The following is a 26,592-nucleotide window of genomic DNA, read 5'->3' on the forward strand; positions in this document are numbered from 1 at the left end:
AATTATTACATTAACTACATTTGTTATATTTAATTGTGCAGCTGTCAAACGATGATTAGCAAAGCTATCTCACTAAACGCGCAATAGCAAGTTGTGTAACTTCTTCACCGAAAAATCTCCGAATAAATAGAGCCATGCTAAATTACAAATATTACGACTCGCCCGAAGGGCAGGACATTTTCAAGAAAGTGTTTGTGACATCCAAATATGCTACTATGTCCGGACTCGGTCTTGGCGTATTCGACGTGCTCATGTTTTCGCATCCCAAGGGTTTAGCGGGTACTGTGGGTCGCCTGGCGTACTACGTCGGTCCCGCAGTCGGCATGGCGGCAGCGTTCACTGTCACTGCCAATGTCGCTCAGAATTGCAGGGGGAAGAACGATAAAATCAACTATTTCTTGGGAGGAGTAGTAGCTGGCTCTGTGTTTGGAGCTTGGCAGAAATCGATCACTATCGGTGTGCCCGCGGCGGTGTTGCTCGGAGTAGCGGCGGTGATAAAGAAGACTGGCGTAGAAGAAGGCTGGACATTCTTCCCAGACAACCGCACTGCCCACCAGAGTGCTACCTCAGCCAAAAATGACTTCACAATGGCTAAAGATGTCCTTGAATACAAGACCTGGTCCACTGGTGAGCATGTTAAAGAAAATTTTAATGAATAGTCTGTGGTTTTGATTATTCTTGTTAGATTTACAAGTTTACATATAGATATTACACTCCTGCAAAAACCCTAATCAGTCAAACCCCAGATCAAGCCATTGGGTCAAAACTTTTATTAACTACATCAATTAAGAGACCTTAATATTTTAATATCACTTTTGATTATTTTAAAGATACTTACATATTATGCATTTTGCAGGTAAGTGTTACAATAATACTACAAGGGTCATTTTTAAGTTGAGAATCAAAAGTCAGATAACCTTTTCTATGCCGTGTCAAACACAAAAGCTGTCACTCAGATGCCGCATCATTGAAGTGTCAAAACTGACGTTGAACTTCATGTAAAGGTGAACCAGGATCTATTGAGGGTGCGCCATGTTGCGGAATTTCACTGGAACTAATTTTTTCATACTATACTGAATTGTCACCCTATACATGAGAATAACAGCGCCCTCTTGACAATTATCATATATTACTGGTCAGGCTATATAATTATGCACGTAGGTCAATGTTGCTCGGTGGTCTGTGACCGATCAATCGGTCTTTGGTGTTGAACCTACGGTGCGGATATATCGGTCATTGGCGTCCAAAATGTTAAAAATGTGGGTGATGTACTAATGATTCTTGTTTTCTCTTTCAGGTCATTAAATAGAAGAACTCATTGGTGTAGTGTAAATATGAACAGCTTGTAATTAATTTAAGTAAAATAATAAAAGAAGATCATTTGTTTATTTATTTTTTATTGAATAACAAACCTAAAGTGGAGATCAATAGAAAAGACAAATAATGTAAACAAATATGATATATTTTGGTTATTGATATAAATTACAGGTTTAAGTATAAGTATAAACTGCTGATGAAATCATGGTTGTCCACAAAAAATGCGAGATTACAAAGAAATTAAGGTAAATTGTTTTGTTTATTGTCTTTTCTATTGAACTCCACTTTATAAAACACTGAGACACCCCATGAGCGGTAAAATTATAATTGTCCATTCTAAGATAAAATTAATAAAAAAAGAATTTTCTTCTTGATTAGAAAAGGCCTGAGATCTTAAGAGACAAGACAGTTAAAAACTTTGATGATACCCACATGTAGATGTATTTCCCCCCCTTCAAATCTTCATATGGCAAATTTAGTTCATGCATGTGAACAACATAAAAATAATATTAAGCTAGAATATCACTCCCCTTGACTTGAAGAGTGGAAAAATGCGTAAAAAAACTCCCAAAATATATGTGATACTGATACACTCAAAGATGGATGAATAGGTAGAAAGAAAACAGCATTTTATGTCAATCTCATTTATTTCTTAACTAAAAAACTGGTCATCGCTAGTTCAACTAAATTCTGTACCTAAGGAACGAATGTTAACTATTTACCTACTCCCAACATTGCACATAGGGTTGCCAACTATTTTTTGGTGGAATATAGTATTTTCCAGAATGAGGCATCAAAAATATAGTAATTTCAAAAAAATATAGTACTTTTAGATAAAATAACTAAACATAAGCGAAATATAGTATTTTAGCGTACTATATATTTTTCCAAAATTATATAGTACAGAGAGCCAAAATATAGTACAATACTATATAATATAGTACGGTTGGCAACCCTAATTGCACACCTACTTTTGTCTATAACTAAGTAGATCTTAAATACTTAAGGTACAAAATCTTAGTCACGCGATATTAACAAAATGCTACGATAAAAATGTTAAAATAACATTAACATCACTATTCTATTAATAAATAAGTAAATTATACTTGTGTAAAACAATTGACAAAAATCATGATCATAAAAACGTTATATTATTTGTGAAAGAATGAGAAAGGGAATGTTTTAAGCAAAAAAGGTGTGTCACAATTTTTGGGAGTCCGATTCTCATTTCATAATATATTTTTATTTAATAGGTGTATAATGGTCATGCACAATACAAAATAACAAAAATAGTATATAAAATATAACATAACAGGCAACTGGACTTTTCTACCTGGCAACACTTCAAAAAATAAATAATATTTCTCATGTACAGAGGATAATTGTAAAATAATAAAAGTTTTAACAAAATAAATAATTATACTCTTAAATGCACAATTATTGCTATTTCAAACTCTGAAGTGAATAATTTTAATAAAATACTTTGTAAAATACGTTTATAATAAGCATATTGACAGTTATAATTAATTTACGATAAACCTTAATGATTGCTATTCCGAGTATTAATATGTAATTCTGATGTCCTTAATATTAAAATATTATTATTTTTGCATTGTAAAGAAGTGTACTAACTAGACTACAGGGCCAAATTTGTGAATAATATCAATGTATTTCAAATTAGTAATAATATATAATGTATCACTCAAGTCAATGAACTTACGTATACCGTATTTAAAAATCAAATAACGATGTACCTAACAATTTTAAACATATGTGAACGCAAAAATGTCGAAAAAATTTGGCAAAATTACAGACTTTTAAGTAAGTATAAATAATGTTTATTTAAAAAGCTTTAAAATTTACTAAAGTTTGGAAGGAAATTTGGCACGTAAATATACATTTGAACACGAATAACCAATTCAGTATTTTTTAATACTGGCAACATTAAACACAATCGATTATATTGAAATTGAGACCTAATTGCAGTTGCAGCAAGGCTTAAATTCGGTTTTGTCTTCAAACCAGACTTTGTTTAATATACTGTAATTCATACTTCGTTTCACGTACAATTTTAGGAACAATTTGCCATTTCTTTATGTATTTTATAAGACTCCACCATAAGGTAGGTAAATACCGATTAATGCAATGAAAACGAGTAGCTTTCTATGTAAAATTCTTTTAAAGTGAACCTTTCATTGCTCCTTAGTATAAAACTAATAACATAAAGACTGTTCCAAGCAGAGGCACGATTACTATAGTCTGTCAAACCATTTCCGTCAGTAGAAGCGGCAAATTTAAAAAAATGAGGCGCGAAGGGTTATTTTCCCGTAAAAATTAGAATTTCGCGTCTTTTTTACTGACAAACTTTTTTGACAGACTACAGTTAACCATTTTATAATTCAGTATAAATGTAATAAACAAAAGTCTACCATATTTTGTATAATATAAGGTTTAAATTGTCTCAAGCACGACTAGAAATGTTAACAAATTATAGTAAGCAAATAACAACCGTGTGTAATGTCTAATAAGGTTCAAATCAGATCGTTCCCACGACTAGAGTAAATCAGTTCATTTCTGCTCTTTCGGCTCCTCATTCGGTTCATCTTCTTCCTCCTCGATCTCTTCTATTTCTATTTCCTCTTCGATCTCCTCGCCTGACGATTCCCCCTCTTTCTGTAAACAGATAATAATATGTATACAATAGTGATATAATCAATTTTCAATCTTGTACCTTACTTAGGCAACTCAGCAAGCTTTTCCTAAACACGGTAAAAAGCTCTCCATTATATCACGATTGTATAAAATACTATTATTAACCGTTTAACCGCCATAGAATTTTACATCGAGCGAGCTCGTGTTTCTGGCGGCAATAAGTTACACGAAGTTTAGTCTTATTTATTGTATTAGACCGCGGCGAAATGAGCCCGATTTTTTACAGTCAGCATCAATAGTTGCTAAGCGGGCGAGGTGTTCAAAATGATCTTGACGCGGCTTTATTCTTAAGGGAATAAGAGCGTGTCAAGGTAATTTTGAACATCTCGCCCGCTAAGCAACTTCTGCTACTGACTGTACATCTGAGCATATTAAACTAATAACATACAAGTAAATAAATACGTAGGTACTCGCAAATTAAATAAGTAACTAATAACGGTTGCGACATAACGGAAAATTAAAGTGTCAGTTTAGAAAACAAATTTCGATTTATAAAAATAAAATACGACAAAAACTATAATTTAAAAAATACGACCAAAAATATAAAACGGCCACTATTTTCGCTTACTTCCTGTGCGTTGTCACTTCCGTTATATTTGCGCGCTAGAATAATAAATGCAAGTGTTTGATTAAATAGATACGAAATATACTCAATAGTATATTATATAAATATAATATACTAGAGGAACGCTAAAAAAATCGAATTACTGAATTACAGCACCCAAAACAATTTCGAAATTAGTAATTTATTTTTTTGCGTTCCTCTAAATCTGTGCGTGAGTGTATATTTGACCACCTCGAGAGGATGGATGAAGACCGGGCAGCCAAAAGGGCCTACGGAACGCCGTCCTGTTGGTCATCCTAAATATCGGTCTGCGTACAGACTGGAGGCAGATCTCCGTGAGGCGTCGGCGAAAGCTGGCGTGATACCGCTCTGGACCAGGGATGTTGCGGATGCCGATTTTTTGACATCCGCGGATGCGGATGCGGATTTTTAAAGGCTCACATCCGCGGATGCGGATGTCAAGATAGTACCATAAAAATCGTCAAATATTACATTTTAGTAATTTTTATTTCAAAAAACCGGCCAAGTGCGAGTCGGACTCGCGTTCCAAGGTTTCCGTACATTAAGTCCCACTCACGCTTGACTGCTCATTTCTAATAGGTTTTTTTGGTTAATGACTAAATTACCTAGCAGTCTAGCACTTACGCCGACGCTAAGACGTTCCTGTACCGACCTGTACCACATCCGCATCCGCATTAAATCCGCATCGATTTTATGCGGATGCGGATGTTGAAAATAATGCGGAAGTTCCGCGGTTGCGGATGTTCGAAACATCCCTGCTCTGGACCGAGCAAAGTGGCGTGCTCTTGTGTTGGAGGCCAAGACTCATTTTGGGTCATCGTGCCAGCCAAGTAAGTAAGTGTATATTTAGGGAAACCGCGTATAGTAAAACCCCAGGAGTTACCTATACATATAAGAAATTTTAACTATTTTTTAGGGTTCCGTACCCAACGGGACCCTATTACTACGACTCCACAGTCCGTATGTCTGTCTGTCACCAGGCTGTATCTAAAGGTACAAACTAACGAACGGAGTCGGGAGGTCAAAGGTCAAATATATACGACGTTACACTCATTTTGTCAAACTATCAGTGTCGGTGAATTTAGGAGATTGTTTGGAATTCCACGCCTCAGTATTTTAAATATAAATATAATACCTCTGCAACCGGCTGCGTCATGGCACTAGCTGTGCTGAAGTCATCCATCGTCGATTCTGCAATAACAATATTTTATATGGAATTAATTTAATTTGTTCTTGGTGACAATTAATGGTACTATTAAAAAAAATAAACTAACTTATCTAAATAAAACTAAAAATTAAATAAAATTAAAATAAATCTAAGAAATTGGACCCCTTTCGCATGGTGCCGAGGACGCTGGCAGCATTTCCCTGCTGTATTGCGAGGCTAATACGCTGCGCGAGAAAGCTGCCAGCTCTCATATTTTATTCAATAAGATTACTTCAGTAGGCATGCAGTCAGAATCAAACAGCGCACCTCACTTACTACAGATCGGAGTTGGAAACTTCTAAACAGTAGATATTAGGGTTCCGTACCCCCAAAGGGTAAAAACGGGACCCTTTAAGACCCCACTGTCCGTCTGTCTGTCACCAGGCTGTATCTCATGAACCGTGATAACTAGACAGTTGAAATTTTCACAGATGATATATTCTGTTGCCGCTATAACAACAAATACTAATAACAAAATAAAACAAATATTTAAGTGGGGCCGTTTTTTGCTCGATGGTACGGAACCCTTCGTGCGCGAGTCTGACTCGCACTTGGCCGGTTTTTTATAATTTAAATGGCAGCACACCGTTTAGTTTTTGTTTTAATTGGCAAGTCTCGAAGCTCGGTACTTAGTACCATCGCCCACCTGTTAACTGTCGCATCAGTATGGACCTTATTACAAGAAGCATAAGGTCCACCAATGTACAGTTACAGTTGTTGCTGTTTGTAGAGGATGCATAAAGTAAGGTACCTGGGTCGATTTCGGCCAAGTCCTGCTCCTGAGGCGCGTCTTGGATCAGAGACAGCGTCATCTTGCCGCTAACCACCGTCTGAAAAAGTAAACAACTTTTAATTGTAAATTATTTAAGTCTTGGTCTCTGGTTGACGTGTAAGTAGGCATGTATTTTTTTATTTTACAGTACATATGGTACTTTACCGCCCTAGAGCGGTAATTACCACAATACGTGTCTATATCGAAAATTTAAAGGGCCTATGCACTGTAAAACGTTGTACAATACCCGTGCGAGAAGGTAATTTGCAACTCGTGTCGATTTAAAGGGACCGAAGGGATTCGGTCGTGTTTCAATTTATCGCTTGCGAATTTTCATATTTTTCGCACTTGTATCGTAATGTAACGTAACTATTCGTTAAGACTAACGTATGTATAGCGAAATAAGGTATGTTAAATTAGTATGCTTGCCAAACAATGACAATATAATGTGATAAATTAGAAAATGAAGGAAATTAAAAGAAAATAAAGATCGACTTGGCGGGGGCACTGCCGTGCCCCCAGATAGAATATCATTTAATCAGTTTTACAAATATATGAGTTATCTCAACCAGTAATACATTGAACAAAATAGTACTAGACTGTAGGTATATTTATCGTACATAATTGTTAAAAGGTGCTAGTAGTGTGGAATTTTAAGATGTTTTTTATAGGGTTTACTTACTCGGAACGTAAACCGCCCTTTGGCTAGCTAATGGCACTGCATATGAACAATGCTTTTGTTTAACCGAGTCCCTAAAATCATCCGAGTTTATCATCAAGATAAACTGTTACTGCCTGTACCCGTACCATGAGTCACTGACAGTGTCAAAACTGACATATACAGTCGCCATAAGATAATATATGATATGTGCTCAAAAATATCTCACACTCTATCGCCTTGAAAATAGAGTCGTCTTCAGATGTTCGTGACAGGGTTCGAAAGGATAATTATCAATAATAGTTATCGTGATCTTTATGCCTGATAATTATCCACTTGATAATAACCTAAAAAATAGCAAAAAATGTCAAATTATTTTGTTCTATCAAAGAATTCAAAGAAAATAAATATAGCACCATCAATACCTGGAATAATTATCCCATATTTATCGGATAATTATCGCGATAATTGTCAGACTATAATTATCTGGGTAATTTCGAACCCAGGTTTGTGAGCACCTTGGCCGCTCCGATATATTTGATGGCGACTGTAAGCTAACGTTTAAGAGCCAACAGGAGCTAAGATTTAAATATTTTAGGTAAATATACCCGTCTCCCTAACGGAAGCGGCTCCTAAAACTAGTGCGATAAGGACAAGGCGAAAAATCCTGCGTAAAAATATCAAAAATCGAGGTTTCGTACTCGACTGTTTCCTCCTCCAAAACTTAACCAATCGTAACCAAATTTGGAAATCTAAATGATTATGACATTATCTGTGTCGGACCGTTTTGCTTTTTTGACTAATTGATGTCAGTTTTGAATAGCACGCCTCTCATTGCGGCATAGTCAATTAGGCCATTTTGGCCATTTTTGAAGGGCTCTAGCGCCTTAAAAAACAAAAATATCAAAAAAAGCAAAACGGTCCGACACAGATATTGACAATATTAATCTGTGTTGAAAAAATCATTGCTCTAGCTTTAAAACCCACGGAGGAAACAGTCGAGTACGTTTGTATGGAGAAATGACCACTCCTGTTGGCTCTTAAAGTGTCATTATATGGAACTTGCTAACTATGTAAACAAAAGTCACTAGTAAATTCATCGTTCAGAGACAATTTCAATATGGCGGTTTGTTTACATAGTTAGCAAGTTCCATAGAATGACACTTTACGTAATTTACTTTCTATACATCTCGCTCGCACTAATATGCGAGTACGAGCGAGATGCATAGAAACTATAGAAAGTAAGTTACGTTCTCGATAGCGTTTACGACAGTGCCAAACTGGTGGTAGTCACACTTGCCTATAGCTATTACAATAATGGATGTTCATATTTGTGTATGGTCAGGCGTGGCTCACTCCGAGATTTCGTCTCGGCCCTACAAGTACATGCGGCCCACACCAATTTTGGTGTCTAGCCATAGTGGTTGCCGCGCACCGCTACGGAACAGACGCCAGCTCGCGCTTGCGCCACCTAGCGGTCATATCTCGTAATAGACGCGTTTTGCTAGAGGGTGAATCTTCTGTACCTAGTACTATTATTTATTCTGTGCTATAACTATTACAATGCATGTTCTTATTTACACAAATACACAGGTATTACCTACACAGGTATAGTCTGGTGGCGTTATTCATAAACGGCTGCTAACTTAATCAGTTGATGATCGTCGTTTGTCCCTATCTGTCGTTATGCTATAGAGAGGGACAAACGATGATCATCAGCTGATTAACTTAGCAGACGTTTATGAATAAAAGATAAAAGATAGTTTATTCAAGTAGGCATAATTACAATGCGCTTATGAACGTCAAATAAAGCTAGGTAGGCCGGCTCCAACCCTACACCTCTGCCCCGAGAAGATTTAAATCCCCCCTCAATTGGAGGAGGGTATCCCATTATGGGACCGGCAACAAACTCGGCGGGACACATCTTTTCAAAAATAATTACATCTTATAATTAACATGCATTACGAGAAAATAAGGAAAAAAAATACAATTTAAATCACTATAGAATTCATGCAATTATACACATAAGGTGTAATAGAAATTTGATTTAGAAAATATACATATGTACATGGAATCATACAAATTCGTAGCTCTTTCAGAAAACATATCAAATAAAGCCGTAAGTCTATACTTTCACTGACCGGTTCATGTTTCTTGTGCGGCTTGGCTCTGTCCTCGAAATCGGCCACCAGCACCCTCGACTGCTGCGGGATATGGGTCTCCAGGAATATGGACTTCACCTCGTCGGCCTCGTGCTGCAATATGGACGCTGTGTCAGTGGGATAGGGTCGCTTTTTGCTTGTAAGTTGGAACAACGGATAGTTGCAATTTTTCTTTCATAGCTGAGAGTTAATAGATTATAGAAGCGATGTAAAGTGGACAAACCGTGTCCCCTGATAAAGATGGCGCCATGCGTTTTGTGGTGAATTGTCAAATGTCAACTTTTGACAGCTAGATTTCACCTCAGGTGTCAAATTGGAGGCACGATTTTGTCTTCGACTTTACTTTTTACCTCTTCGACTGTTGGGTCAAAATTATATTCGCTGTCTTGTTTTTTGTCCCCACAAATGTGACGGAGTGTAGCTTTTTCTATGTGATGAAATTTAGTTTTTAATTTTTCTCATGTAAAATATAATCTATAGCTAGAAAGACATGCGATAGCACTCGACTTTTTTATTTCAGTCAGAAACGAGACAACGAAAAGTATTTTGACCCTGTGAATAATTCTTTGCTACATATTTTTTACCCGATACGGTAAAGTTATTTTGATATTTGTTTAAAACTGCCTTTATAAACCAAAGACTAGAGAAATTGCTGCAGAATCTTCGGTCAAAAGCGATATAAAATCAATAGATATTGCAATATAGCAACATAAGCAAGTTAAATATATTCGAATTAAATAGTAAATCGAATAAAGTAGGTGCAGAAAAAAATATTATATATAAATTGTTTTTGTGTTAGCTAAAATGGCGGACAAACTACAGTGAATTAACTTACCTGTTTCAATCCGAATATTTTTAGTGGTGCATTAAATAAAGGAAGGTGCATTAGTCAATTAAAAAGACATGTTAATGAAATAAAACTGCTTATTTATGTTAATTTTTATTAAAGAATCTTAAGAGTGCGAATAGGTACATTCTGTGTACTTTACAATAAGCAGTTTTATATACTACGACATGACTGTACTACAGGAAGAAACGTTATTTCACGGATTTAATGTTATTCTTTTGAAACTTTAGAACAATTTAGTAGTTTCACGAGTAGTTTTAGATCTGTTGAGATGTTTTAGATCGTTTTTTATGTTAACATAATAAACAATAGGCAGTATGAGTTTTAATCGTTTTATTAATTTGGAATGTTATACGTAACCCGTATTAAACAGAAACATCTACTGATATTTACTTGTAAGTGGTAGTTTTATTAATTCTACTGTTTAAACTCTTCAATAGTGACATACATAAATGTAGTGGTTATCGAAAAGGGTTTTATTTCTTAGTATTTGTTATTATTATAAAGTAATTTTAAACCTTTAGAGACCTACGGAGTGTTTTTTCAATCCGTAGCCAAATTTTGTAAGGTGGATGTAAAAATTTAACTAAACATCTTAAACTATGTAGGTACGAGTATGTAATCAATCCCGTAAGCTCCAATTGATATACGCAAATCGCCATAACTTCCACTTGTTTACATTGTAAACTACCTACTCATTAAGTGAAATGTAACATGTCTTTTGAGTAAATAAAATGTCTTTAACCAGAATATAGCTAAGGGTTGAAAAAACACCCTGTATGAGCAGAAAAGTAGTTAAAATTTAACATAGAAAAATAACCCCTTTTAAAAACACCTCTACCACTACACATGCGTGCAATATTAAAGGGTCAACTGTCATAAATGGTTTGCACAATGTGCACCGTGCAGTGCGCTCTCACCGATCGAGCGGGCGTGGACGCGGGCGCGGGGACGGGGGCGGGGGCGGGGGCGCGACCCGTCGTGTGCGCAGTCAGCTCCATCCCCACCACCTGTGCCACCAGCCAATGAGAATAGACTATTTTTCTACACGATTTTTGAATTTTCAATATTCTTTTGTGGCACGTGTCTCAGTGACGTGGTAAATAAGTATTTTGGAACGAAACGCAAGTTCATTTGTATGTGTTGGAATGCTCATGGTTTTGAAAACCTTGACGTAAGTTACGTCGCCAATAGGACTAAGTGTTAGGCCTAAGTGGACGCTCATGTTGGGCGTGCAGCGGGGCGGGGCGTGCGGCGTGCATGTCAAACAAATGCAAACGAGCGGCCTAAGGCCTTAGTGCACGCTGCTCAAATCACCTGTGAGCCCGACGCCACGCTGCACGCCCCGCCGAACGCTCCGCTCCGAGCGTCCACTCAGGCCTTACACTAAGATGATCGATGTAAGTGCGAAAGTGACGCACGGCATGACCGGTGATAAGAATGCGATCATGATAACGCTGCTGTTCGGTTGGGAACGTCCACTAAGGGTCGGTTGCACTTAACCGTCTGTAACTGCTAAAGCGTTCGCTAAATCTTATTGTATGGGAAATTTCAAAGATCTCTGCCGCGTGACGTTGATCAGTCTGTTAACTGTGGCTGGTGCAACTCGCCGTAAGTCAGACGATATTACTTTCAAGGTATACACAGTAACAAAGTCCGATCGATAGAAATACAAATCGCTTGGGCATACGAGTAGTAGTTTATTGTCTGTTAACAAATTTAACACCTATCAGTGAAAGAATAAGGATCAAAGTTCAAATTATCCTTGATCCTAGTAGAATAACGTGACGTATTGAGTAGTAGATTATTGTCTGTCCCACGCCACCTCAGAACGTTTGGTAGCGATCCTGGTAGTAAAACTGATCTAGTAGTGTGTGTACCTACCGCGCCACTGAAGAGTGTGATGGTATCAATAGTGTATGTACTCGATGTAGGAAGTAAATGGGTAGGTGTGCGTAATCGCGCCGGGGATGCGGTTGATGGAGCACTATGAAATAGGGTGTTTTAAATGAAACAATGAAATTAATTTCGTCAAAATTATTTTCGTTGTCTTGTTTTTTGTCCCCAAAAATGTGACGGAGTATAACTTTTTGTTAAAGAGGAATTTTAGTTTTTAATTTTTCTCATGTAATATACAATTTATAGGGTGTTTTAAATGAAACAATGAAATTAATTATGTTAAATCTTTAACAAGTAAAAAAACGTTTATACAAATAATAGACAATGATGTATGTAAGTATATAATTTATTGTACACAGAAAAACAAATACGAGAAACATAGTTACATAGAGAATTAAATACAACAAGGTGAACTTATCCCTATATAAGATCCCTTCCAGTCAACCTTTGACGAAATGAGTAGAAAATAAGACAATACACAACAAGCAAGCGGCAAATTTCGAAAGTAAGATACATATAAAAGATGTGAATTCTACATTTATGTCACCTAACGTCTCCTCAAAGTAATTTGCGACGCTGCTCCACATACTAATGAAAGAACTCATTTATTGTATAATAAGTGTTATATAATGAATATAAAACTAAAATTAACTACAATTAAGATAACTAAAGCTAAAAAATTAAAAATACCTATCAAAATTTTGCGCCCTTGGTAGGGTGCCCATCACGCAGGCAGCGTTCCCGCGCTGGATTGCTATGGCCAATCTTTGCGCGAGAAAGCTGCCTGCGCGAGGGTCACCTGTGGCCTGCCTTAGGCGTTTGCTGAGCGCCTTGTGGAGTCCCCGATCCCCCCTACCCCACGGACGGCACGGACCTAGTGTCTCGACGCCAAAGGCTACAAATTCGTAGTGTGCGCCGAGACAACTATATTTTCTCAAACATGCAATGAAATGTCGTCGCTCCGGGCGTTATATCAGGCTTCGAAGTATCACGTTTAGGGCGGAGCAATTCCAGAGAACTGTAAAGGAATTTCATACGAAATTGAAGGCCTAGGCCGGGAAGTATTTTTTTTTTATTCTAATGTAAACCTGGGGTCTGTGTCCATGAACAGGCTAAACAGCCGAATAATATTTTTTATTTTTAGTGAATGAATGGTTATCGGACCAAAATATCCGTGTTAACGCCTGTTATACACGAACGTACTGATATTAAGAATACGTATCTGTATGATTCAATGTGTTGATGAATAAATTTAAAATTTTGTCTATACGTAAGTCACCAGAGACCATAGACAATATTTAAAATCCTCTGCATTTATTTTATTTATAGAAATTGAGATTCTTATTATCAGATTGTGTATAATGGTCCTAATAAGGTCTATTCGAACACTACACACGCGAAATACGGACGACTTCCGTAAAAAAAAAACAATTATGGCGGGATTGGAAGGAAAATTAAAAAAAAAAAGCGCCCAAGTGCAAGTCGGACTCGCCCATGAAGGGTTCCGTATTTAGGCGATTTATGACGTATAAAAAAAAACTACTTACTAGATCTCGTTCAAACCAATTTTCGGTGGAAGTTTACATGGTAATGTACATCATATATTTTTTTTAGTTTTATAATTCTCTTATTTTAGAAGTTACAGGCGGGGGGGACACACATTTTACCACTTTGGAAGTGTCTCTCGCGCAAACTATTCAGTTTAGAAAAAAATGATATTAGAAACCTCAATATCATTTTTGAAGACCTATCCATAGATACCCCACACGTATGGGTTTGATGAAAAAAAAATTTTTGAGTTTCAGTTCGAAGTATGGGGAACCCCAAAAATTTATTGTTTTTTTTCTATTTTTGTGTGAAAATCTTAATGCGGTTCACAGAATACATCTACTTACCAAGTTTCAACAGTATAGTTCTTATAGTTTCGGAGAAAAGTGGCTGTGACATACGGACGGACAGACAGACGGACAGACAGACAGACATGACGAATCTATAAGGGTTCCGTTTTTTGCCATTTGGCTACGGAACCCTAAAAACGTTTGTTGTGAAGTTGGATTTTTATTATAAAGATTATAAATTTGTTTTTTTGAGTAGTGTATTTTTTTATTTCATTGCATGTTTGAGAAAAGCACTATACATGCCTAGCCGTGAAAAGGTCTTGCCGGTTTCGTATCACTATCCGGCCTCCCTACGGTCGGCCGGCTATACCTACTCACCCGGCAAGCCCTTCTTTCCCGGCGTCTGCAGTAATGTACTATTATTCGCCTTGAATGAATAATAATAATCACAACAATTGTTTTAAAAAAAGTTGGTAGGTTGTAAGACATTTTACTTATAATGACAAAAATAGGCATTTCCCTAAGCCAGTAAGGTAAGTAAAAACTCGTTAGTTTCAATATGCTCAATCATTATCCTTCCAAAATAGTATGCGTCAGAATTGGAAAGAGTCATTGTCTGGAAAAGATATAAATAAAATTAAGCACTGCACTTTTTTAATCACTCAAACTGTATGTTGAACTGCGCCTCTCACGGGCATATATATTTTCCAAATATTCTTCACATAAATGTCTGAATCATTGAACTCGTTGAAGCGACATGGGGGCTGTTCATAAATTATTTTTAGAATCATCCCCCCCTAGAATCATCCAAAAATCATGCTTCGAATGACCCCGTTTCCTCCTACGTCATGTTACCATCATCCGATGTCCACGTCCAGACCCCCCCAATTTGAAATTACGTAATTTATGAATTTACGCAATTTATGTTGTATATAATATTAACTCACTTTTAAATCTTCCTTTTATCGCAAGATCCAGAGCTTTACTATAGATCCCACTCCTCTTCTATCCAATCCTTGTGGTTGATGGGGGTTTTCGCCGCTCCTGCCGCTCTAAGAACAGCTGCTGGCGGTGGAATAGGTCTAATCATCGTTGGATCCTCGTACACCGATTGGGTTCCTGGCGGTATGGTGCAACCACCGCCACAGGCTTGTTGGTGGCGTTGGTTGACGAGGACATGAAAGACGATAGAGTTGACGGAGGCGGTAGTGGTGACGGAGAGAATGGAGGTGACGATGGATGGGGGCAATGAAGGCGGTATAAGTGGGGTGTACATCACCCCCGGTTGTTGTAGGTATTCTTTGGGCAGCACCGCCCCCCCAAGACCATTTGTAGGTATGGGACGAGGTAATCGTACCCCCGTCCCATGACCATGTCCGACCGGCGATGGAGGCATTGGCATCCACATTGTATCGCAATGAAACTACGACTGAAGATATAGCTTTAAGTAGTCCTTTGATATGCGAGTGGCGCGGTAGTGAGTAGATTAATTAGTTACATTACATTTTTCCTTAAAGTATTATCAACTGCAATAACAAGTTGTTTTCAAGCGTTATAACGATTATTAGCCGTTAATTAATTAATTTATATTTTCCTTATCTTGTTTGTTATTTTCAGCCGGTTTAGTAATGAAGCTTGAATTTATTATCTGAGGCATGTTTTCGCAAAAGACGTGCGTGAACTTTGCCTTTAGTTATTTTATGTAGTTCTGACATCGTCCACACTAACATATTTTCCAATGTATTTTTATAATATATTAAACAGTCCTTACTCAAATGCTTTCATCTTTTTTTTTTCTTCTAACCTCATATCTCCTCGCTCGGAAGTAACTTGCGGATTGGTATCACTGTTAACAGGATTTAAATTTGTTTTTAAATTCTTCACAATCGGTGTGATATTTACCCGTTGTTTCACTCTGACAGAGAATTCTACTCCATCATCGTCTCTCAAAACCTGTGAATATATATCTGATGTCCATGACTGAGCCACAGATACTTCACGTTTATTACGTAGTTGAATTTCTTCACCTTCAACGGCCGCTCTGACGACATTTTACATTCACACCATGCCGTCACCCGCATCCCCGGCCTACGCACACCTACCCATTTACTTCCTACATCGAGTACATATTTACGCTATTGACACCATCACACTTTTCAGTGGCGCGGTAGATACACACACTACTAGATCAGTTTTACTACCAGGATCGCTACCAAACCATTTTCTGAGCTGGCGTGGGACAGACAATAATCTACTACTCATACGTCGCGTTATTTTACTAGGATCAAAGATTTGAACTTTGATCCTTATTCTTTCAATGATAGGTGTTAAATTTGTTAACACATATTACACATAATTTTTCAAAGTCAAATAGCATTCTAAAAGTTTTAATCATGTTGTCGAAAGATGGCAGTTTACTGTGGCTACAAAGTTAACTTTGACAATACGCGTCTGTACTAAATTGTCTTAGATTGAATAATTTTACGGTTTAGACACTTGTTTTAAGTCACTCGCGCGACATTTTTCGGAGACTTTAGGTCTCCTTTCTCAAGCATTAACAGTACGAGCAGCGTTCACGACTCTACATACATAATTTATGCGTGAAGCATTTTTAAGTCGTGGAAGCGGGAAGTTACGCGGCGGCGCATATACCAAGCACGTATAATTTCTCCGAGTTTTTGTGAAAATACAGGTTTTTTTTTTCGATAATTCTTATATCAGCCACACAACTGCAGAAAAGCAGTTGACACAGAAAATATGACAAAAACGGAACACATAAGACAAGTCAATGCTTATAAACGCTGCGTCAAGTTCTGACCTGCTAGCATGAGTTGCGTTCTCGCGCGCGATTCCATACATCTAGCGCGACTTCAAGTATGGACACGCGCGCGTTGAGTTGTTGCATGAGTTGTGTACTCATGCTAGACCGCCAGGCCCCAATTTCACCACGGTGACAGGTGCGACAATTGTAAAACATCACTGTTGCTGACGTCACAGGCATCCATGGGCTACGGTTACCGCTTACCATCGGGCGGGCCGTATTCCTGTTTGCCACCATCAGTGTATTATTTAGAAAAAACTTTATTATATCGGAAAAAAACAGATATTTCTCTTACCAAGTTTCTGACAATTGCCACAAGATTTAAAAGAATTGTCGGCAATTCTTGACAGGAAATGAGTTCTGTGTCGGAATTATGTGACAATTGTCGTGTTTCTTGTGACAATTGTCAGAAACTTGGTAAGAGAAATATCTGTTTTTTTCCGATATAATAAAGTTTTTTTAAAATAATACACTGGCGGTGGCAAACAGGAATACGGCCCGCCCGATGGTAAGCGGTAACCGTAGCCCATGGATGCCTGTGACGTCAGCAACAGTGATGTTTTACAATTGTCGCACCTGTCACCGTGGTGAAATTGGGGCCTGTAAGTACATAAGTCTAAACTCACCTTAACGCTGACTTCCTTATCAGGATCAACTTCCTCTTCCTCTTCGTCTTCGTCTTCCACCGGAGAATCTTCTTTCAAAGCCTCCTTCAGCAATTCTACAGTCTTCTCCGCATTTTCCCTAGCTTCGTTCAAAAAGTCTTTCGTGGACTTGGCCAAGTTATCCTTCTTTTCTTTAATGTCTTCTGACAGTTTCAGCAAATCTTCTTCGAGATGGCCACGTTCTGGTTCTTTTTCTAGTGATTCTTCCTCTGATTCTTCTGGTTCTGGTGTCAGTTCTTTAGGGCTTGGTTCTTTAGGTTCAGGTTCAGGCGTAGCCTCTTTTTCTAGGGTTGGTTCAGCCAATTCAGGGGAAGGTTCTTTCTCTGGGCTCAGTTCTGCCGGTTCAAGGGAAGCCTCTTTTTCCGGACTCGGTTCTGCCGGTTCAGGGGAAGCCTCTTTTTCTAGGCTCGGATCACGGGTTGCCTCTTTCTCTGGACTCGGTTCTGCCGGTTCAAGAGATGCTTCTTTTTCTGGACTCGGTTCTTTCGGTTCAACTTCTGGTTCTGGAGTCTTCTCCTTAGCTATGATAATAGGCGAGCTGTGAACGGAACCATTTGTGTATGGACGTGTGTGGTTTTCTTGAGGTTCCTGGAAATTTTATAAATAGATTAGATTTATGAGATACGAGAAACGGAGGAGTCGAGGGGAATACGCTGTAAGTCCGGTTTATTATGTTTAGGGTTAAAAAATCTGTTTTTTAAAGAGTCTTGCCATTATTTACAGCACTAAAACCAAGGCTCGGAAAAATATCCGTCATTTTGAAAATATAACCCTGCTGCGGTATCATGGTCGCGTTTTTATTACCTGTCATGTCATGCGTCACTTTCGCACTTACATACTTGTTAGAATGTGACAGGCATCGTGACAAATGATAAAGAGCCGGCCATATTAGCTCTTCTGTTCCGTACAACATAGACTTCTTTAGAGAGTACGTAGAACCCGTGTGAACGAACATTTTCGAATCATAAATGGGTCTTAAATTACGATGCTTTCAAAATGACGGGCGTTTTTTCGACGAGGCTTGCCTATAACATTTTAGTAATAGAATTTGGAGGACGAATAAGAGCTATAATTTAGAAAAAATCTCGTATCGTTTTTCCCCTGGACTCATCACTTTTAGACGCTCTACAGGCCACACGGCAGCGACACGACAAGCGACAAGCGTCACGAATTGACCAATCGCAATCCAAGAATTGAGTCTCGTAATGTGATTGGTGAATGTGTGATAGATGAGTCTGTAACAAGTTGTATTTACTTGTGCATCCTTCAGTATTTATAGTTTAAGAAGTTTTAAGAGTTTTAAGTGACAGACATTAGCGTTAGCTGCTAAGGGCGCCCGCTATTTACGCTGCGTCTTACGTAAGCGAACAAATCACGAACGCGAAACAAAGTGGCGTTCGCAACGAGATCGCCCACGTAGGACACTTCTATAGGTATCAAAGGATTGATTCACCCCGCGCCGCATCGCTTCGCTTCTCGTTCGCGTGCTGTTCGCCTACGTAGTACGCTGCGTTAGCTGGCGCGGCTGCACGGAGCGGGTTAACGGAAAATAGTATGAGCGTTGCTAACTGGCGCGGACGCGTGCGTCGGATTTTACTTACAATGGCACCCGCGTGCGTGCGCCCGCTCCGTGCACTCGCACCAGCTAGCGGACGCCCTAAGACCTAGTTGCTTAGCTTTTTTATAATTTTTATATTGCATGTCGCCACCGTGTCGCCTTTTAAAAAGACCAAACCAAAACTAGTCTACACAACACACACAGAAAAAGAACCCTCAAAAAATGTAATATTGGGTAATATAAATTTCTACTAACAACCACACTGCAAGTCTATCATACAGTAGCTAAACGAAGCGAAAAGTAAAACCACTGCAACGACAATCTCATTCTAATTCAAAGAGTGCGAAATAAGCATAAAAAAAAACACTTATTAATCAAATTTTATATGTTTTTATTATTTAATTATACATATGTATTTATTTAAAAATATTTTTTTAACAACGATATACAAAAAAATTAATTAAGTTACTATTATTCGTGGATTATCAATTAATAAACAGATTCCTCTAAATGTGTACCTATTTGTTTATTTATATTTAGCACAGATAATTACCATTAAGCATCAATTCGTGATATCAAAAAAACTTTACAAGATTATGCTCACGGTCTTTTAAGTAGAGCTCGAGGTGACTTAAAACAGAGGTAAGTTGAAACTACGTTAATTTTGCGGTATTTATAATCATATTGAAAAGAATATGAATCTGTGTAAGAATGTCCTATAATATTTATATTTATTTATATTGAGGCAAGGATGCATATAGTGGAACCAGCGGACGGTGGGACAAGCTAAGCAAAATTGACGTTGTTTTACCTTCCTCTGTTTTAATTCACCTCGGTCTCCCCTACCTAAGTTCCGAGTAGGTCCTCCAGGTTGGAGCGTTTGGCGTCAGTGTCAATCAAATACAAGCGTATGCGAGCGACCTCAGTGCAGGAACCACTGTGACGCTGCCCGCTCCGCCGAACGCTCCGCTCGACACTTGAACCGTACACAGCCATCACACAAGCGTCTTTTGAGCGTCGGCGTCTAGTCAGCGCTATGGAAAATGGCGTCGCGGCGCAGTTGCGTCGAGCAGCAGCCATAGAGTTGAGTAGACGCCGACTTTCGGGAGACGCTAGTGTGGGGTGGCCCTTAGGACTACTTTTTTGACAACTCGAATTTATGTTTTATTTCACGTTTATTAATTTAATTATCAGAATTTTTAGTTAGATATTGATGAGCGTTAGTTCTGACATGGTAGCTTAGGCACAGACAGACAGATGAAACGAGTCAAAAACACAGGATATGCCAACCGGAAAAGACGCTTCTCGCTCTATGATATAGCAACGTCTCTTTCCGTTAAGCAATATTGTGGAACACGCGGCAAACGACGAAAATAAACATGCTGAAAATTGCAACTGAAATATAGTAAATAGTGATAATAATGCCACGATAATAGCAATGATGTAAGGCGCAAAAATAAGTAGGTATATCGGATGAATGGCACAGACAGAAAAAAAAACGAAAGAAAAGCAAATGCCACACTAGCCAGATTGCGTTTAGCGTTTGCAACACCTTCCTAAAAAAATATTACACCCACTTTTGGACATTTTTCATGTTGTTTTTTGGCACCATAACGGCGTGTCTCTAAATTGAGACAATTTTTCTTCTATAGAAAGTATGGGTATGATTTTCTTACAACGATAGTGGGATTATCGCGAACGTCGAAGTTCGTCTATCTGCGTCTTTGTAATGACTAATGCACTGTGGAAAATGGCAAGCGCGATATATACTGATATGCCCACAAAGAGTGCCCAAAAATTGCGATATTTTAATTTTTAAAGATCGCTAGTGTGCCATTCGCTAGTGTGGCATTCGTAAGGCAGACCGGACGCAAGCGACCGGCGGCAGCGTCGAGCGGCGGCCATATTTGTGTGTATTGTTGTGTCTCTCCAACCTATGGCCGCCGCTCGTCGCTGTCGCCGCCCCGCGATGTGGCCGGGCCGTCGACATAGAGCGACTTCGCCGGCAGCGACAACCATAGGGAACGAAAGGTCCGATCGCTGTGTCTCGCTCCAACATATGGTTGCAAGTCGTTCAATGTCGTGGCCGAGTAAAGCATCGCCATGCAATGACCTGTCGTTGCTGGCTCTGTGCGTAGCTCGCTTCCATCTGCTGGTGCACCTCCGCTACCAGGCCCGATATGGCCGTGACAACTGCGTAACATTGCACATTAGAAGCTGCACTAAGGGTCAGTTGTACCAAATTGTCAACATAGTTTGGTAAATTCATTGAATTTTACTTGAATGAAAAGTTTGACTGACAGATGGGATGACATCTGCCGCCGCCATTTTAAAATTGATCAGTTCGTTGATTAAACGTGCAACTCGCCAAAAAGGTAGTTGGTTTCGATATTTTATTAGATATCTTTCTTACTGTGAACAAATGACTGTGGAATAAGGATACAAGTCTTGGGCAGCGCGGGTGTAAAAGAGCGTAAGTTCCACGTAACACTTGTGCCCTTTTACACCTAAGCTGCGCGAGAGTTGTACCCTTTTTCACCAGGGCCACAGGATTAAACCTGCACAAGACTCAACTCACAATTTTACACATCCTGAATTAAGCTTAAGTGTGAGGCCTGAGTGGACGCTCGAGTTGGGCGTGCAGTGGGGTGGGGCGTGCGGCGTGCATGTTAAACAAATGCAAACCGATCGGAGCGGCCTTAGTGCTCAAATCACTCGTGACCCCGACGCCACGCTGCACGCACCGCCGAACGCTCCGCTTCGAGCGTCCACTCAGGCCTTACACTAAAGCTTTTGTTTTGTTATTCCTAAATTTCCTAATTGTTACTAAGGTGCACCAGGGGCCCGTTTCTCTAAAGCTTGTAACTTGTAATAAAAGTGGAAGTCCCTTTCTAACAAAAGCTGTCAAACAATTACATCCGCTTGTATTACAAGTTACAAGCTTTTAAGAAACGGGCCCCTGGCCTTATATGGCCGTGACAACCTGTATAAAATTGAACATTAGTTGAGCTAAAGGAAGTTGGTTTAGATAAAGTACAGTCACCTGCAATAACATGTTAATCTTCGAAGGCCGCAAAAATATGAGAAACGGTCTTATGGCTCTACAAATAAATGATAATTATAATCTTATGATACCTCCGTATGTGGAGTAGATTTGGTATCAATCCATCGGTTTTATTTTATCATGTACTTGGCGGAAAACCATCGCTTAAAATGTACTTGGCGCAAAACCGTTATTTTTAAACCGGTTTTTAGGAGAATATTTCCATAAAGCTTCTTACCGGCCAGGCATCTCGTCGCGCGTCGATTAAACCGGTTTATTTAGGTTACAGTAAAGTTCTTCAAACGCTCGCGTTCTTATGAATGTTCGGAGGAAAACCGAAATAAACCGGTATTTACCAGTATTTTATAAACCGGGTTTGAGCCTTGCTAGCTAGAACTCTTCCGCAGGTCATAAATCTTCAGAATCGATTATCGATCGCTCCATAAATCATCAGCTCAATTGGTCATGTCATATATTAATCGTATTTAGATAAATATAGATGCGCTCACTATAAGTTGGCACCGCGTGGACACTTCTAATGAATCTGTCATTTGTCATCTCATTAATTACTGTGCACGTTTACGTGAGGTTTATTTATAAATTTGAGATTATATTTTATTTATTTATTTATTTATTTATTTATAAATACGTTTACACAACATTACAGATAAACCAATACGTCGTGAAACTAACACTACACATAACAACATAATTATAACAATTGATACTATTTACATTACACACGGATAACAAACGATTACGTTACACTCGAAGGCCTAGCATCCATCACCTCACAGAACCTCAAGCATTCGTTTCTCACGGCCGCCCATCGCCATGCAATCAGATCGCATTCCGGTGCTGACGTCAAGAGCGCATTAAGGAGAGAGAGAGCGCGCGGCAGTGGCGAGTTCTTTCGCGACACAGTTCGCGCAGCCGGCACAGCTAAAAGAACGCGTCTCCGAGGCCTGAGATCTATTCTGGAGACACCTGGAACAAATAGTCGCACGAGGCGGCTAACTAGTTCCGGACAATCCGACTCTCCGCGCAGTGTTCGACACGCAGTAATTATCAAATTAAAAGTCCGTCTGACTTCTAATGAGTTGTATCCAAGGGTTCCCAAGAGGTACTTGGTTGGATATAGAAACGGGTAGTACCCATAAATCTTTTTGTACAAGAACCTTAAGAAAGCCTTTTGCACTTTCTCCAGCAGTAACGCGTACGTTGATTCATGTGGTAACCATGCGATCGAGGAAGCCTCTAACTTGCTTCTGACCAAGGCGTTATACACTAGCTTAATAGCCAATGGATCTTTAAAGTTACGCATGTTGCGGATTACAAAGCCCAGTCTTCGATAGCAGTCGGTAGCAAGTGACACTATATGCTCGTGGAATGTGAGACGCGTATCGAAGACCACACCGAGATCCTTAACAGAAAACACACGATTTATGGGCTCTGATCCCAGAAAGTACTGTGCAAGTATTGGAGCGCGCGAGCGGCTGAAAGTACAGACACAGCATTTGGCAAAATTGAAAAGAAGTTTGTTCTCCATGCTCCACCGAAAGACCAAGTTGAGGTCCGCCTGCAATGATTCACAGTCTGTTCCTTGCTCCACACCGTAAACTAACTTTAAATCATCAGCGTACAGGAGACATTGACATGACTTTAGAACAGACTGGAGGTCATTAATCATAATTCCGAACAGGAATGGTCCTAGTATAGAACCCTGACTGACGCCCGATCGAGTATGATAAGGAGCCGAGACAAAGCAACCATGCCGGACAAATTGCTGTCGATCACGTAGATAACTTGCAAAGAATTTGAGCAATCCAGTAGAAAAGCCAATGCAGCTTAATTTTTGCAGCAAAATATCGTTATCCACGCGATCGAAAGCCTTCCTAAAATCGAGATACAGTACATCACCCTGGATACCTCTATCAAGATGTTCCGAAATGCTATCAACCATGATCAGAAGATTTGTGTTTGTGTTTGTGTATCGAATGTTACAAGTAGATGAAACCGAAATTGTATAAGTGCATTTTATTTTATGTACAGTCAACAGATAAAGTAGATAAGCGGTAGAGGGCGAAATTATTTACACATGTTTTTAATTTCTTAATGTGTTTTCGAATACCTCGAAAAATAATTTTGAATAATTAATTCACCAGCTTAGCTACTTATATGTATTGTTGACTTTATTTCTGTATGTTTTTTTTAAATTTATTTAGAAAACCAAACAGTCATATAAACACATCAAAAATGCAATACAAAAGATGTACTGCAAAAGGAAAATACAAAAAAATAGACCTGGAGGTTGATAACTATAAATTATGTTAACTGAAATAAATATATAAGTAAAATTATAATATGTAGGTATAACTAATGCATATCTATATCAGATAGAAAAGACTGCTATCTCTACTTAGGTACTAAAACATGTATGTATTTAACTTTTTATATCGTTTCATTATTATAAGTTATTATTTTCAGTTGAAAAATATATATCATAAATCAATAAGAAAATAGCCTCAAATCATAAATCATTTGAACGCAAATAAAACAATTAACCAAACATACGATTAATACACTCTCGCTTTCAAAGAAAACATTAATAAAAAAAAATCTAAAAATAGTGCGAAAACAAAATGACGGAGGACTCTGACCGGAATAGCACGATGCATCAGACGAAAACAGCCTTGGATATGAGCCAAGCGTACACTGGTTGTGGATAAATCTTATGTCTTTGCGATAAGGTCTATAACTGTTAGTTAACTAACCAAAGATTTTTTCGAAGTTTGCTAGATTTTGGGTTTATAGGTTATAAATTGTATGTAGATGACATGAGTCACCGAATGTTTTTAATTTTGAAAGATACTCCATCTCAGGTATAAATGGGGACTATGAGTTTATGATTCATCAATACGAACTAAATACGCGTATTTCATGAGGTTAAAACACTACTATCAAAAACTCGAAGATTCTCGCGCTACAAAAGGTCTTAATATGTATTAAAAGGGATACGCACAAAAGGGGTCTAAGTTCTACGTTATAAGGTCGGCATTCGTCTGGATGCATTATGTTTGGGTGCGTCACACCTACTAACCGTCACCATGCCGCAAGCTAGCTACATTTGCCAAGCCAAAATGCCCTGTACGGATATGATGGTCGTTCTTGTCTACGTGACAGCGTGATAAAACGGTGTCCGTCACTTTCTTTCCCATGGTGTTAAACAGTGACAGTTATTTTATCACGTGGATAAAGATGGATAAAGCTATCCATAATAGGCTGGCTGCATGTTTATAGTAACAAATGACGTTTTGGCTTGGACAGTATCAGTTCAACCTTAGGGAAAGCTGGCTGGTACTGGATATGAAGCTATTTAGGTACAAAAAAAAAAGTTTATGTTTCCGATGGACGCCAGTGCGTTTAGGTTAGGCGCAGTGCTTTACCAGAATGAACTATTTCAACAAAACACTTTCGACCATTGATATCATATATTTAATCGGTAACCACACTTACTGTAAATTTATAATGATTAGTTGCGGAATGTTCATACAATCTGAACCAGTACCTAATTGCCGTTTGTAAGAAAAAGTAAATGAGATAATTCAGATAATCTTCGGGTTCAACTTACCGAAGAACAACAGTAGAAATGTACACTGCTGAGACACATAATCAAATGCAATATATTTTTATTCTGAAAGGGTCAATGTACAGTCAGTAGTAGAAGTTGCTAAGCGTGCGAGGTGTTCAAAATTACCTTGACACGCTCTTATTCTTTTAACAATAAAGTCGCGTCAAAATAATTTTGAACATCAGGCTCGCTTAGCAACTTCTGCTGCAGACTGTACCGACGAAAAAAGATTATTTTTTGCTAAATAGGGTCAATCTGACGAATACCGTCTCTACCAGCGCGTTCGTCACTTCTAATCCCTCCATTTCTGACTTCACCGAGTGAAGTACGTATACATAAACGAGTTTATTGCCCTAGGACGGTCTTCCCAACCTAAAATTTTATATCTTCTTCGCATTGACCTTATACAATTGTATTAACCAAACCAGCCAACTCTCCACTTAAAACCTACAGGATCTACTTTGAAAACATTTCCCAGGCCATTCAGGGCTAGTACCATCCCACACGGTTAACTGTTCATCGGTGGACCTTATGCCTACACTTATGGTACACCGATGTACAATTAGGAATGTTGCTGTTTGTACCGCGTCTCGCTTGGCGAGCTGGCCGACGATCCTTTGCATGGCTCGCTCGGTCTCCTCGAGTCGCGCCCTCAGCGCTTCCAATTCCACGTCCCCTGTCACGTTCATTAATATCGTCAGCATCATTTAGATCTTGTTTATGATCTTGATATTTATAACGCCTTTTGTTTAAATCTTCCCTGTTATTTGTAGGTCCGCAAATTTTCTAACTACATTATCATTATCAACTCGACTAATATCTTCAACATCACTGTTATCGTCTTTACGGTTTAAAGCGCTTTCGTTTACATGTACC

General features: G+C 38.6%; 2 protein-coding genes across 5 annotated transcripts in view; one reads left to right on the top strand and one right to left on the bottom strand.

Moving 5' to 3' along the window:
- Positions 1 to 53: 53 nt before the first annotated feature.
- On the top strand, positions 54 to 1,386 carry LOC134655041 (NADH dehydrogenase [ubiquinone] 1 alpha subcomplex subunit 11). Its single transcript, XM_063510499.1, has 2 exons — positions 54 to 627; positions 1,298 to 1,386. The coding sequence occupies exons 1-2, from the start codon at positions 135 to 137 to the stop codon at positions 1,303 to 1,305; spliced, it is 501 nt and encodes a 166-aa protein (XP_063366569.1). The 5' UTR covers positions 54 to 134; the 3' UTR covers positions 1,306 to 1,386.
- Positions 1,387 to 3,787: 2,401 nt separating this feature from the next.
- Positions 3,788 to 26,592, bottom strand: part of LOC134655059 (uncharacterized) — a 46,982-nt gene continuing 24,177 nt past the window's right edge. Inside the window, exons 7-13 of one of the 4 annotated variants that reach the window (XM_063510518.1) lie at positions 26,301 to 26,392; positions 17,446 to 18,072; positions 11,182 to 11,271; positions 9,394 to 9,507; positions 6,574 to 6,652; positions 5,751 to 5,806; positions 3,788 to 3,990 (exon numbers count right to left, since the gene is read on the bottom strand). In XM_063510518.1, the coding sequence (XP_063366588.1) occupies positions 3,886 to 3,990; positions 5,751 to 5,806; positions 6,574 to 6,652; positions 9,394 to 9,507; positions 11,182 to 11,271; positions 17,446 to 18,072; positions 26,301 to 26,392 (1,163 nt within the window). In that variant the 3' untranslated portion in view covers positions 3,788 to 3,885. Of the gene's footprint in view, positions 3,991 to 5,750; positions 5,807 to 6,573; positions 6,653 to 9,393; positions 9,508 to 11,181; positions 11,272 to 17,445; positions 18,073 to 21,155; positions 21,236 to 26,300; positions 26,393 to 26,592 lie in introns of all 4 variants that reach the window. The other 3 variants (XM_063510519.1, XM_063510520.1, XM_063510521.1) reach the window with 3 other exon arrangements.

Source organism: Cydia amplana, chromosome 16 (assembly GCF_948474715.1).
Source record: "Cydia amplana chromosome 16, ilCydAmpl1.1, whole genome shotgun sequence".
NCBI lineage: Eukaryota > Metazoa > Arthropoda > Insecta > Lepidoptera > Tortricidae > Cydia > Cydia amplana.

Coding starts and splice junctions, on each gene's coding strand:
- LOC134655041 (XM_063510499.1), top strand. CDS start 135: ATGCTAAATTACAAATATTACGACTCGCCCGAAGGGCAGGACATTTTC.